The 14652-nt window shown below is 35.1% G+C and overlaps 1 protein-coding gene across 3 annotated transcripts in view; it reads left to right on the forward strand.

Annotated features, from left to right (window-relative positions):
* Positions 1–5857, forward strand: part of AGPS (alkylglycerone phosphate synthase) — a 157589-nt gene extending 151732 nt beyond the window's left edge. For all 3 annotated transcript variants that reach the window (XM_081261088.1, XM_081261087.1, XM_081261086.1), the window contains one exon: positions 3870–5857. In XM_081261088.1, the coding sequence (XP_081117214.1) occupies positions 3870–3896 (27 nt within the window). In that variant the 3' untranslated portion in view covers positions 3897–5857. The remainder of the gene's footprint in view (positions 1–3869) is intronic.
* The last annotated feature ends 8795 nt before the right edge of the window (positions 5858–14652 follow it).

Genomic DNA, 14652 nt, shown 5'->3' on the forward strand with positions numbered 1-14652 from the left:
TATTAATGCTAAATAGCTATCGAGGATGCTCAAAACTGAGTTTCCAAAAATACAGGGTTTTTTGTTCCAATTATTGCAATGCTGGGGATTGAACCCAGGGGCATGTTGGGCATATACCTTCAGCCCTCAAAATGCAGTCATAATAATGAGTAGTTGCTTTTGGTTTTGGCTAAATTCTACTTCTGTGTTGTAGTTTTAGTAAGTTTTAAGTGTATGGTTCATTTCATAATTCATTCTTTTAAATAAAAGTATAAAAGTCTTTTTGACTTTATAATCAAAAGGAGAATTTAGAAAGTTAAAATATATCTAGCTAAAGAGACCTCTGTCCCCAACAAACCCCAGGTTTGTCCCTTTTATAATGGAACTATTTGATAGTTTTTGCTAAGTTTTTGATCCCTTAAACCACAAAGAGTAGTTCCAGATAAGGTGAATATGAGTAACCCCAGAGGGCTAGGCTGGCCCCCATGTTCACATTTTCCAAATACAAAATCTCTTTACCCCGTGCCCCTCACATGTCTGTTTATTCTTTTATACTGTTGATCATACCACAAAACTTGAGTTCTTCCTTGATTTGTTAGCATCCAAAGGGAATAGGAGACTATCCGTGAAAGCTTTCATTTTCTCTGTTCCAAAAGTAAATTTTAAAAAATGTACTGTATATTCTAGAAAGACATGTTTAAAAAAAAAAACCAAACTGTTTCTTTGTCTGTATATTTATTATTCAAAATCAGACTCTAAAAAGGTGAACTCAGTTTTTAGTTTAGATTCCCCCTACACCATTAGTTTCATAACATTCAATTTTGGATTCACCTTTTTTGTACCTTGTAAAATACTTTACAAGACTTAAATATTTTGTTTATATACTTAAGGCATTCTTTATTAGAGTAATAATGAATTGTGGAATTTGGGATCTCTGTCTTGTTTTTGAAGACGGTAAACCAGGCATTTGTAGCTCTAGTGTTACCTCTCAATCAAGTAAAAGGAAGGTACTTGGATCAGCAGCCATGAATGTCTCACATCAGATGATCCAGGCCTAGAAAGAAGAATGTGCTTTATGTGGTCTGAATGTGCATACGCCTTTTCAATGGATGATAATACCAGGTGTTGAAAGTATTCTTAGGCCCTCTCTTACTGTTTTTGCAATTTTTATTCATCATTCTTTCCTCCTGCAATGTGGCACACTACATAAAAGAGAAATAATTTCTTCCCTTTCAGAAAATGAACTGTACAAATGTTTAGGCAAGTACTATGTAACACATATGTGTTACATATGTATATATAGTACATCTGTCTGCAGGACAGTATAGCCAGCTAATTTCCAAATGCCTCGCAGTGCAGTCTAAGGGTTGAGCAAAGAGCATTATTGTCTAGCTGTGGAACATAAATTTTCTGCTTCAGAGTCTTCCTTCTCTGGGATTAGGCCTGTGGAGTTTGTTGTTTTAATCTGAGGTAGCCACAGAAAGTTCTTCTGTAGCTGCAAACTGGTTTCAGTAATTGCCTTATAATGCACATTGTTTTTGCCTATACTATGCTTTTTTTTTTTTTTTTTGTACAATGTAGTTGACTTAATTTGTTGAACAAAACCAAAGATTTCTAATCCCTTTAATTGTATAAGCCCTGGCTTCTAACCCCATTTCAGTTTCTGTTATCAGTACTAAAAGAAGCTCACAGACCTCTGCCACCAAGGGGTTAAATTCTTTCATCAAGTATGTTTATGAGGGTCCATGTTGGCTGTACTGTCTTTTTTTTTTCTGTTCTTTTTTTTTAAAACTTTCTAGTTCACTAATCAAATGTATGTTAGATTGATTATTGTAAAAGTATAAACCATAGAAAATTTGACAAGATAGATGTGTAAATTATCCTTCTGACAGAACTAATGATGCACTCCAAGCACCTTCTGTTTTCCAGCGCTTGGTGAGAGACTTCATTAAATATGCAATGGCTGTTGGGTGGCTTCTCAGATGATGGTTCAGTTCCTTGTGGAATTGCATTATTACTAGAGGTGTAAAGCCAGGCAGACAAGCTAGCTGTTGGGCATCCTGCTGAGCTTCTAATGTGCTCCATCTTGTTGGAGCAGTTGTTTGCAGTCTTTTCAGGACAATTACATCTATAACCACAGGACACATTCAGTGAAACTATATTACAGATAACAGTGGTCTGGCATTGACTGCTCTCGCCCCTCTTGAGCTGCTTCAGTGTAGTTAGCTTATAGAAAGTAACACAGTAATCTAATGCCACCTCCAACACTTAGACTAGTTACTTTTTTTTTTTAATCTTACAGAGCAAATCTTGAAATAACTGATTTTTAACTTGTTAAATTCTTAAAATCATAGAATATTAGAATTTAATAGACTATAGATTCTAATCCATTTGCAGATGAGAAAACTAAGGCTAATGCATAGTCATGAGTTGTCCCTTAAATAAAAGATCCTAGCAGAAAAATCTCTTATGTAGCAGAGATTGTATAAGTAGTAATTTGTAATTTTTGCCTCTGGTTTTAGATATATTTTAAACAAAAGTTTTTATTTTGAATTCAGGTTTTTTTTCCCCCCTCCTGAACCTCATTATCTGATCCCCTTTCTTAACACCAGCAATACTCCCTTATTTCTAAAATCTAGGCAGAAACCATACTATTTATTATTTTGATGACAATTTGATGGTTTCCTGGAGAACTGGACACAGAAGATGGTTTGAGTTGAGTTGAGATGGTATTTAAGGTTTCCAAAAGGCAGATGCTATGATGTATTGCTGCAGCCTGATAAATGGGAGTGCATTTTAGAGTGACAGGCTGAATAGTTTAATGAGAGAAGGTTTCCCATTTCGGTTGGTCAACAAATCACTGTTGATGACTTTGGATCATAATGAACATTTGTGGAAAATGACCATTTGAGTAATGCATGTGTTTGAGAAATACTAACTACAAATAATCCTAACCATAAATTAAAAGACTTACTTATTTTGCCACAGATAAGTCAGCATATTGCTTTGTTTTTCAGTGCCAAATTAAGTTGACAGTTCAGAATTCTTTTACATATCCTTTCTTATAAAAGTTATATTTAGAAAAGTTTTGTTTTTCATTGAGTGCCTTTTAAAATATAATTCTTGCTGCTAATTATTATGTTACTTCATTCTCAAATTAAATTAATAAGACTTAGAAACAAAGAATAAGAACATGATAGTTTATAAAGCTAAAGATTAAGGTTAAAATGGATTAGGCATCTGATTTTTTTCAGTGCCAAAAATATTTCTTAATTAGAAAAAACAATAGGAAGAAAGTAAACATTATTTGGGAACATGCAAATTTATTTAAAAGCCTGTGACAAGAAAATGTAAACAGAAAGCTTCACAGCTAAATTTTTTTCCCCATAAGCCTGTTAAAGATTCAGATTTTTTTTTTTTTGAAAAGTCTTTGTGCTCCTTAAAATATTTTAAGGATCTATACTGTTAGTTTTGCAAAGCTTTGCCAACAAATTCATTCCAATGTGATGTTTTTCTTTAGTTAACTTTATTTTCTCTGAAACTTGGTATGCTTTAGTAGTTAAGATGGGGGTGGGTTCTTTTGAAATGCATGTTTTAATCATCATTTTTATTTGTAAAATGGGCTGTAATCTCAGTCCAAGCTTCCTTCAATCTCCATTTCATAGTTTACAGAGAAAGGAGACACTGTGGAGCACAGACTTCCCCTGGGAATGCATTGAGCTTAATGAGCTTGATAGTCTGGTGGGCTCAATAAATCAAATAAAGCAAAACATTTCTCATTTTTGAATAAAAGCATTTATCAAACAGTGTTTGTTCACTCGTGGTCACAAGATTGATTGGTTCCCAGAATCATAGTGTATATTGAAGCATTTTTGATTTTGTTTTTCCAGTGGGCAAGTTGCGGAAGCAGTGGCTAAAGGAAAGTATCTCCGATGTCGGCTTTGGAATGCTGAAGTCTGTCAAGGAATATGTGGACCCCAGTAATATCTTTGGAAATAGAAACCTTTTATAAATCCATTAGTATCATTATGAAAAATGTCACCTTTTTTTTTTAAGTCTTGAACTATATGGTTATACCATTAATCAGATACATTATGGACTATATTTTGGCTACATTTGATTGTTGGTTTAACATAAGTTTGCTTTCATTCTGTAGTTTTGTTTCCACATCTATGGATTGACAGATGGTGTTCTTAAATCTCTCTCAGTGTAGGTATATCAGTTTACAGCCAACTGTTTATAATTTCAAATTTTAGTCAAGCATCACAAGGCTGCCAGATATTTCAGAGGAAGATGCTGCCTGCTGTTTTAGATTAATGCTTCCTCTTGAGGAACAAAGGCAGCTTTTGGTATCATCTATTGCTTCTCTGGCCTTTTTTTTAAAAAAAAAAAAAAAAGAAGAAGAAGAAGAAGAACGTTTTTGGGAAGCAGATATCTAGGAAACGAGTCCACTGAGGAGTGATACAGGTATATGTTTTCTAAGAACATGTTATACTGTGATAGGACATTAAGGGAGGAAAGAATATAGGCAACCTGTTGTTAGGAGGCCTTCAATTCTATAAGGTGCTTGGCCTACAGTTTTCTTTGAAATTAGTATACAGTTGTAATTACCAGTATAGGAATTACTCTGTGAGGGGACACATTTTTGTTCTTGATGTTTCTCTTTCTGCTGAGATATGAGTTTGTATTTGCATCACTGAGATCATTCATAGTATGTTTTGTAAGAAAAGCTGACTTATCCCTCACTTATTCCTGTGAAGGACAGGTTTACTATGAAATGAATGCCTTTATCCACCCTGAGTCCCAGTGTTTCTCCTGTCCCATGCTTGTTGCTGAGCTGCAGAAGCTGCAACAGGAACAGAAGGAAGACTCCTGACCCTAATGTCTCCAGCTGAAAGAGCCCTTTGGCTAAAGAAACAGTCATGATTTAGCATTTGGATTTGAAAGCCTCAACAGTTTCAATGACAAAAATCTTTAATTTTTTAAATTAACCCAAATAGCATGGTAAATTTTCATGTGAAAATAAGTTTCAAATTAGTTCTTAATAATGGTTTAATGCCTTTTTTGAATTACTGGTTTAACCTAAATTTTTTAAAAAATGTATTAATGCATATACATAATCAGAAGTTTGAAATATCATATTTCTTACATAATAAAGAAAACATTAATCACATTTAGCAAACATTTTTACATTTAACCTGGCTATTAAAATGAGTGAAATTATTACTTTAAATCACTGTCTGTTTGGTTCATGTTTTACATTTTAAGATGGATTCTTTTCTTACTGCAATACCTAACTTTTGATAATTTTTTAAAACTAATATTTAATCAGATAATATATGTCAAAATGCAGATGATCCTTTGAAAGGACACTCTGTGTAGCAACAACTCCAAACTATTTTGGGGCAGTTTACTATCTTTTTTATCTGAAGTAGCCTTAACCAGAAAAGTGAAAATTTAAATTTGACAAAATGTATTTTTAAGACTTCAAAATGATAATTTTTAACTATTAAAATTGGCCTCAAACTAACAAAATTAAATCTGTAAACAAATCAAAATTAAGTACTAGTGTAATGAAAAAAACTAAAACTATGTATTTTTAGAAGCTGCCTCTCTTCATTGGTGATTTATTTTTAATTATAAAATTTCCAGCAAATCTATGCTTAAAACCCTCGATGATTTGAAATAGTTGGACACTTGATGAGGAAATTGCCTCTAGAATGATCAGATTCTCAACTTTATAAAATGCATCTATTCATGACGATGATTTCTCTAATTGGTGATCAAAATGTAAAATTTAGTAAGGTACTAATATCTCACTGAAAGTGTATACATGTTTCTGAGCAATTTTAAAAAATAAAACGGATTCACAAGCAGATCCATTCCTTTGCATGTGATTGGTCTAGTATTCTTTCCCAGGGAGTTGAGATATAAACAACCTCACAAATCTATATTAGATATTAAGAATCTATAAAGGTAACACCTGGAATTGTTGTGTTCACTATTCTACATGAACCTTATGGAAATTAGTGATTTATGTTTTTGTGTTTCTTTTTCCATGTATGCAGGCCTTCCCAACCTTAATTTTATAATGGTGACTATATTTTGTAGTTGGAATCATTTCTACAGGGATCATTTTGAAACGCAAGAACGTTCATCAGTACTGTTTCACTCTGATTTAGTAAATCAGAAAGCCTTCACCCAGCTTTGACATACTCATATCTGGGAGGTTCCTGAGTACAGACTTAGTGTCTGGAGCACTGAGTTCATGAATATGCACAGAAGCACTTAAACCATACCTCTTGTTTTTGAAGTATCTGAAAATGGCTTCATGAAAGTTAAAGCCTGGAGAACATTGTCTATGTGAGGCTTCTTAACTAATTCTGGACAAGTTTATTTAAAATTCTGAAGACCCATAGCCTATTTGGTTTTCTAACTGGGTAACACTGACTTTCTTAAGCTAGTCATGTTTGTAATATTTTGCTTATATTTTGATGATGTCTCACTTGGTTGGGTTTTCAATGGTAATGGGAACTTGCTGCTAGTGAGAAATGGAATTGAAGAGACCTAATATGAACAGGTCTCTTATTGGCCCTTAGAGAAACTGTTGCCTTAATGTTTGGTGCAATTTATAGTAGTGCAAAAAGTGAATTAGTCTTGAGCTTTTTTATTTTGGTAAGAATTGTGGAAGTCACGTGTTAATTGTGCCCAGTATTTACCACAGAAAAGAGGATTACATTCTTCTGCTTCTGAATAATTAGGAGTTTTCTTCCTAAAAGCGCTTGCAAATTGTGGGACTATTACTGTAAAGTTATTTGTGAAGCTGGAAGCCATCTAGTTGGCATAGCTGTGTTGATTTGGAAAACAAAAAAAAAATGCAATAAAGGATGAGCTGCCATCAGTGTGCATAATATACCAGATGCAGATGGTTGCAAGGAAACCTTTTTTTTTTTTTTTCAGAATATTAGTAACTAAGTCCTAGCTTGCATTTTGACAATGCCTTTCTGTATGTTGGCCCCAGAGATTTTCCTTTGTCATTTTTCCAGAGCTACTTCTTAACTGCAGTCAATCAGAGAAGCTGTGAAGTCCTAAACTGCAGTTTGTTCCCTTAAGTCTTCAAATGGGCTGGGTTTGGTTGAGCTTCTATTCCATATCAATATTAGAACACACTTATTCAATATGGATTGATTCACAAATTGCATGTGGTGGTGCTTGAGGCAGCCAAATAGAATGCTGTGGAAAGCATATCTACATTTTAAGGAACTGAGATAAGAGTAAAGGACAGCTTTAGTAGCTTTTTGTTTATCACTTAAGATTTAGCAACTTTGATTTTAATTAGGGCTTAGCTCATGGTAGGAAAAAAGCAGAAAGTGTTACAGGTGCCAGTTTAGGATTGAAGAATTCGCTGTTTCACCTTTGCTTTGAGTTATGGAAGCTTGGCTTTGCCCAAGGCTTCATGTTCCCAAATGAGCCATATGTCAACATATTCATTTAATTATTACTAATATCACTTTCCTGAAAAGGAAAGGGGAAAAAATGAACTTATACGTTGATGCTGAAATCCAGAAAGTGTGAAAGGTTTACTGAAACTGTTGAAATATACTGACTGATATGAAGGATGTAAGTTACTCAGCTTTCTGTTCCCTAAGCCAAATAGTGTTTGTCTTCAGTGTGAAATTTAACTGTAAAAACTGCTTGTATAATGTTGAGAGATTATAGAAACATATTATTAATAAACTGGACTTGGGTCTAAGATTTTTTTTTCCTCAAAGGGAGTGTCAAGGTGTTATTTGTTCTGTTTGCATATGGGTTTTTCTTTCATCTTTAGTCTATCATCTTAATATTTCCACTGATCTGAAAATAGGAAATTAGTTTTTGTTGTTTTATTGATGTAGCCTAATCAAGTATAACCTATGACTAAATCTGTTTGGATTACTAACAGTCTGTCATTAGCTAGGTTGTATCAATCTCTAATTATTTTAAAAATCAATGTTAAATTCTTAGGAGGCATTTAGTTTTTTGTAATTATAAAGAATTCCCTTTAAAAACCTTGGAAGAATCTCAAAGAATGAGCTTTCTCTTGCTTTTCTAACTATAGAATTTAATTCCTTAACAAATATCTATCATACTCAAGCCAAAGAGCCATCACTGAATTCAGTTAACTTTAGGTCTGTGAAGTGATTTCTTTTTAGGTTCCCAAAGGATATTATTTTATATATTTTTCACAAAGGAAAAATAATACATTAAGTATTGCTAGTAAAATTTTTCAGGTGTTCTGAATTCCCATTCTGAAAGAGAGAGAAAAATCTGGTTTTCATGTAGATTTCTAAGTAACATATATACATGTTTTTAAGGCACCTTATTGTTGGCAGTGTTTCATGACCACCTTAAGCACCCCATATGAAACATGTTTTAACTCTTAATTGGATTTCAAAAAGAACATGATATGCTTATACTGGTATAGTTTCTATAAATAGTTATTTACTGAGCTACTTAAATAGTACCCCCTTGCTCACAGTGCCTTTTTGGGATTTCCTCTGCTCCCCCCCACCCCCATCATGAAATAGCCATTTAAAATGAGAAGAAGAGGATAAGTCTTTAAAGACAGAAGTTATTTATCAGCTCAAGGCTATTCCTCTTTAAAAACATGTCAGGAATTAAGTAGTTGTGCATTAATCTGATAATCCTCTCCATTGTTGGTTTGGCTCATCTAGCATATTTAATTAATTATATGGTGGACTTGTACCCTCACATACAGATGAGGTACTAATCAGTCAAAAGGAATTTTCATCCCTACATTTTCATTCCTACTGTCCCAACCTGGTAGCTCTGAAGTGTGGCTGTTCACCCAGCCTTGAGACACTCGCTCTGTGCTTTGGATGTCTGCTCACATGGTCCTGGGGGAGCAGAGCCTGGAAGGGGGAGTGGGGTCTATTCCTTATATTGTGTGTCAGTCCTTTTGTGTGATGGTGCCTTCCGATTAATACATATTTTTGTTCCTGAACAGTGGTAAATCTTACGAGAATTATGTGTAGGTCATATTAATTTTTGTCCATTTTTGCTAAGCTTGTGAAATACTTTGGCTCTGATACAACTTGAATAAAATCTTATCCTGAGTCTTCCTCCAAGGCAGTGCGTATTCCTGCCAGTACTCTGGTAATCTTTTGGGAATTATGTGTGGGTAAGCACTTGTATGTAAGCCATTTTACTGCTGTAACTAATGCATACAGTTCTTCTCTTTACATTTATAGTTTAAAAGTGGATATGTAGTGGGAAGGGAAGTTTCTGAGAGATTCCAGTATAGCGTTGTCAATTCATACTGAGCCATGTTGTTTTCCACAAGGGCTCAAAACATAGTCTATGTACTGTGCTTTCGGTGTATGTTCAGATTCTCTTTTATTGGTTTCCCTCCAGTGTACTGTTCTATAAGCAAATGCCCATGTGTGATTTTTTTTTTAAGATGTGCTGGGAACAAATAAAATAATATCAAAACAGCTTATTGTTACAGAAATTTTTATTTACTTCATACTGATTTCATTTAACCTGTGTTCCTTTTACTTCTACCCACTAATACATTGTCCTGCCTTCTGTAGTCATAAAGAATTGGCCATTTGTTCTGTTGAAGTGTAGTTCTTCAGGTGTTTAAAGACTGATCTCATGGGCCCTCAGACCTTTTCCAGTCAGCGTTTGCTCCTGTCATTTCTCAGACCCTTCACCATCCTAATCTTCTCTACATGTGCCCAGTTTTTAAAGTGAGTTGTGTAGGCCTGAATACAAATATACCAGAGGTGGACCAATGCTTCCCTTAGTATAGTCACTAATAAATGCATGTTTGCTGGGCATTGCACTCTCCATGCACACTGAAATTAAATTTAACAGGGTTATTTTCTCTGCATGTGACATTTTATTCACATTTCCCTGGAGGTGATTTTTCTAAGGCTTCTTTTCCTGTTACTTTATTTATCCCCACTAAAATTTGTTCTCTTAGTAGGTTTTGCTCCAGATTTTCAGAATCTTAGGATTTTGGCCTGTACCCAGAATATTTTCTGTCCCATCCAGCTTTGTATCATTCGTAAAATTGAGACAAATACTGTCTGTATTCTCATCTAAATAGTGGCAGACAACAGGTACAAGGGCTTGCTTGACCCACCATCCTGATCTTCCAACCACGAACAAGCATTTAGATTCCATTTGACATACTGTTGTCCACCTCATATTTTTACGTTTTGTCCACAAATAGTCTTTTTATTCAATGAGTCAGTATCTGTTAACCAAACATTAAATACACAATCATGTTTGCTTAATTTAACATTGTCAGCTGCCAGACTCAAATAAGGATAAAGCTTGCTGCCCCAATTTCCTGTGCTACCCAGTCAGGAAAAAACGTGAAGTTTACTTTTGCCTATGTTTGTCCTCAGGGGCACGTCTTTCCAGAAGACTCATAAACCCGGGGCCTACTATTGGCTGATGGACAAATTCTGAAATCCCTCCTTGCACATAATTCAACCGTATCCATTGTACTTCATTGTGCTGGGGGAAAAAAAAAGTCTGTCTCACCATGAAGCTGTAAAATAGGAAATGATGGGATTCTAAAGGTTAAGAACAAAGTGGAAACCGCTCTAGACCTTCTGGATATGCATCATTTTTCTCTATTCATATACATCACTTTCCCTATTTTGTAAAATGAAAATCTATAAGGTCCCTTCTCAGTGATTCCAGTTGAGTCTATGCTTGTGCTGAATTTACTATTAATTATTTAATTTTTAATTTTTAATTACTATTAATTATTTAATTTTTAATTTACCCTTCAAATGCCAGACTGAGGAAAGAGGCAATTTTGTTTTCACAGCACTACTGTCAAGGAAGTGGAATTATCCCCTTTTTATTGGTGAAAAAAAGTTAGTTAAGAAACGCCCTTAGTGGTAGAAAGTGACATTGCTGGGTTATGCAGTTGAGTATGACTATACCCTGTACCACTGTGCTGCTGGCTGCTTCACTGCAGAGTGCAGGGTAACTATGGTTTGTACAGAATTTCTGCCATATATATATATATATATATTTGTTTTAGGTGGACACAATATTTTTTATTTTTCTGTGGTGCTGGGGATCAAACCCAGTGCCTCATGCATGCTAGGTGAGCTCTCTACCACTGAGCCCCAGCCCCAGAATTTCTGCTTTTTAAAGCAGATTATTAGTCATTGTCCTTTATAGAGGGGATGAGTAAGGAAACACAGTCCCCTACTACCGGGTGAAAGGTGCTTTCTTCGGGAACACACATCACAGAAATAGCAGAAAGTGTTTTGAATCAGTTGCTGTCTTGCTATGTAAATGCTTACTCCACAGTGTCCTGCATGGATGAGTTTATGGGTTTAATATGAAACTCAAGTGTAAGTGCTGCATCTGATGACTTAGCAGTTTTGACTAATTTTGTACTCTTTGAGCTGCACTTTAAAATGTAACCTATTTCTGTAAGTTAGACATTTTCCAGAGAGGCTGGAAAGTGAAAGAAGTGTTTAAAAAAAAAAAAAGTTATAATCTAAATTTAAAATCTAATCTAAGTTTAGAATCTGGTGGTTATAGTCAGATTATGTAGTTGGACAACTAAGAACCTGGAATCATCTGTTCATCAAAAAAATATGTTGTTTGGCTTAACACTAAGGGCATGGCTCAATAAGTAAAAAATACGGAAAACCCAAGTGTAATTTTAGCAGAAGGAGGTCAACACTGGATAAGAGATACTGGGTGTCACGCTAAAGTTAAAAGACATTGAGCTGCAAGTCACACTGATACCAGGAAGCTACTTAGTGGAGCAGGGAATGCCCTTAGAAAAGCACAAGCTCTCAGATGTTTCCAGATTTTCCATGGTCATTAAGGAAGAAAAAAAGGAACCTAAAACAAAAAATTCTATTTGGAAAATGTTGATGTTCACTTGAAATGAAAATTTTGTCTTTGGTGATGTTATTCTTTCAAAGTGAGGTGGTTTAGGCAGCCAGTCTGCTTACCTAGAATTGGACTTCAGCACTGCTCACGCCCTGGGACACCATTGTGGAAGTAAACCCAGGAGAGGATTTGTGGGGCAGCAGGGTCAGAAAGTTGCTTTCTTAAAACTTCCCATCCAAGTCATTTGCCCTTTCTTATCTCACATTTCCTAATAATTTTATGTCTTTGGAAGTTTAACATATAGCCCTCTAAAACCAAATCACTGTAATGTTGAGCCAAACCTATTATGACTATATATATATATATATATACACACACATATATATACACACATACATACCCCACCTGTATCACACTCCATGCTTTATCACATCCAGAGAGTAAAACTGTCTCATTACAAATGATTCACCTCCTTCTCCATAAAATTCTCCCAGCTCCCAGTGGTCTGCTTCCCAAGACTGGGTTAGAGTTTGCCCAACGTTCATAGATGGTATTAGTGCAGACATCATGCCACAGCTGAGGTCACAAAGAGGAACTGTCATGAAGAATACAAATCCTTTGGCTGGCATATCATGTCATGATCAAAGGATTCTGTTTGTAGTGGTTCTACACTAATATTAAGTTCTTGTTTATGCCTATAATCCCAGCAACTAGGGATGCTGAGGCAGGAGGATTGCAAGTTTTGTGGCCAACCTGGGCAATGCAGTGGGACCCTTTCTCAAAAAATAAAAAGGGCTTGGAATATAATTCATTTATATAGTATCCCTGGGTTTAATCCTCAGTACCTCTAAAAAATGGGGGGAAAAAAGTTCATTTCTGAGAAAATGGATATAACTACTTGTATACAAACACAAGCTCAAATTCTGTATGTGCATGTGTTGAGGTCAGAAAGTTGCTAAGATTATGAAATACTGGTCTTGCATTTGATACCTTCAAAATAGACTACAGATATTATAAAGAAATCTTACAAGGAAAAGCTTTAGCAATACAGGGAAATCTCCCTGTTAAGAAAAGTGCTTTTGACACTGTTAGGTATGCTCTGGGAGCATCGAACAAAGCTTTTTGTCACAGCTTTACAGATGGAGGCTTTAAAATTTTATTTATATATATATAATTTTATATATACCTTCACCTTACTTTTATGTGGTACTGAGGATCAAATCCAGGGCCTCATGTGTGCCAGGCAAGCGATCTACCCCTGAGCCATGGCCACAGCCCAAGATGGAGGCTTTTGATCAAATAGCAAACTATGGAGTCATTGTAAAGCCACTTGCCTTTTACTACCAAGAAATAGAGCCAGGGTACTTTGAACATGAATTTAAAAGATATATATCCTGAGACTGAGGATATAGCTCAGTGATAGAACACTTTTCTGGCATGCACAAGGCCCTGGGTTAAAAAAAAACATCAGATGTATACCCTAAAAATAAAGGACAGTCAATGCCTGGGGAAGTTAAGAATGTTCTCACTCTCCCCAAACTCCTCCAGGCCAGTGAACTTTTAAAATATGGTTCAGGAGACTGTTGTCACTAACAACCATGTGAATCCAGGTAAGTACTTACTTCAGTGGAGAGCCTGGTTAAGGGGAAAAATGACCATTATTCCTTTAGTCAGTGGTAGCAGCAGTTAGGATTTCCTGATACATTACTTTCCAGGAAATCCCAACTGCCCAGCGACAAGGGGCTAAAAAATTGTTCTGAAAAGCTTTTTATGTTCTGCAAAGTTAAATTAGACATACATGGAAACCACAAACACACAGCACCTGGTTAAATAAATTTTGGCTGAATAAAGGCCAGGCTATTTGCAAAAGGAAATCTGGAAAACATTTGAGTGGCTAACATTACTTATTTTAAACTTTTCTCTCTTTAGGAAAAAAAAGTGGTTTGGTTTAGAGGAAATAGAAAAAAAAAGAATTTTACTGTGGGTGAAGAAAATAAGTTCAATTACTTTCCAAATCAAATCTTAAGGGGCTATGTAGACTGAGGCTATCATGGAGTGATTGTAGCAACACTTAATATACAGAAATTGGTAAACAAAAAATATTTCCCATACATAGAATGGGATGTGAAGAGGTCATATAAACATTGTTCTCCAAATGTGGAATAAACTATCACTGGTAAGTGGTAGCTAAAATAATTAATGCTATAAATTAAATCACTGGATTGCATACATCAAAATTTCTGATCTAATAAATCTGAGTGCCAGCATTTCATGCTACTGGGAAATTATGCTGAACCTACATCGGAGTATGTATGTGGACTTATGAGTTTCTCCCCAAAGGAAAAAAAAGCTCATTTTGTAAAATTGATTATGTTGAACAATAAGATTGCTAATTTCGTAGATTAAAAACTGTCAAAAGCAGCAATTTCATATGATTTAACCTTTCATTTTTTTTTTCTAAAACAGGTCATTGGAGAAAGGGGTGAGGTGGGGAGAAACAGATAATAAACTTCATTAGGATTCAGAAAATAAAACACCTGATCAGAATCAGTGGGTTCCCAAAGGGAACTTGAAAACACTATTGGGTGTTGTATATTGAAACTAACAATGAATCTACAAAAGGTTTCACAATTGACCTATTCATCAGAGATAGGTGTATAAAAAGTTTTAGGGGTGGGTAAGAAGGCAACGTGGGAATAGCATGGAAGATTTGTCCTTATCCAAAACACTACAACATGGAAACAACAGCATATCCTAAATTGTAGACACAAAGGTTGGAATTAAGAACTGAAT

This window comes from Spermophilus citellus (genome assembly GCF_964194105.1).
Source record: "Spermophilus citellus genome assembly, chromosome: 11".
In the NCBI taxonomy this organism is placed as follows: domain Eukaryota; kingdom Metazoa; phylum Chordata; class Mammalia; order Rodentia; family Sciuridae; genus Spermophilus; species Spermophilus citellus.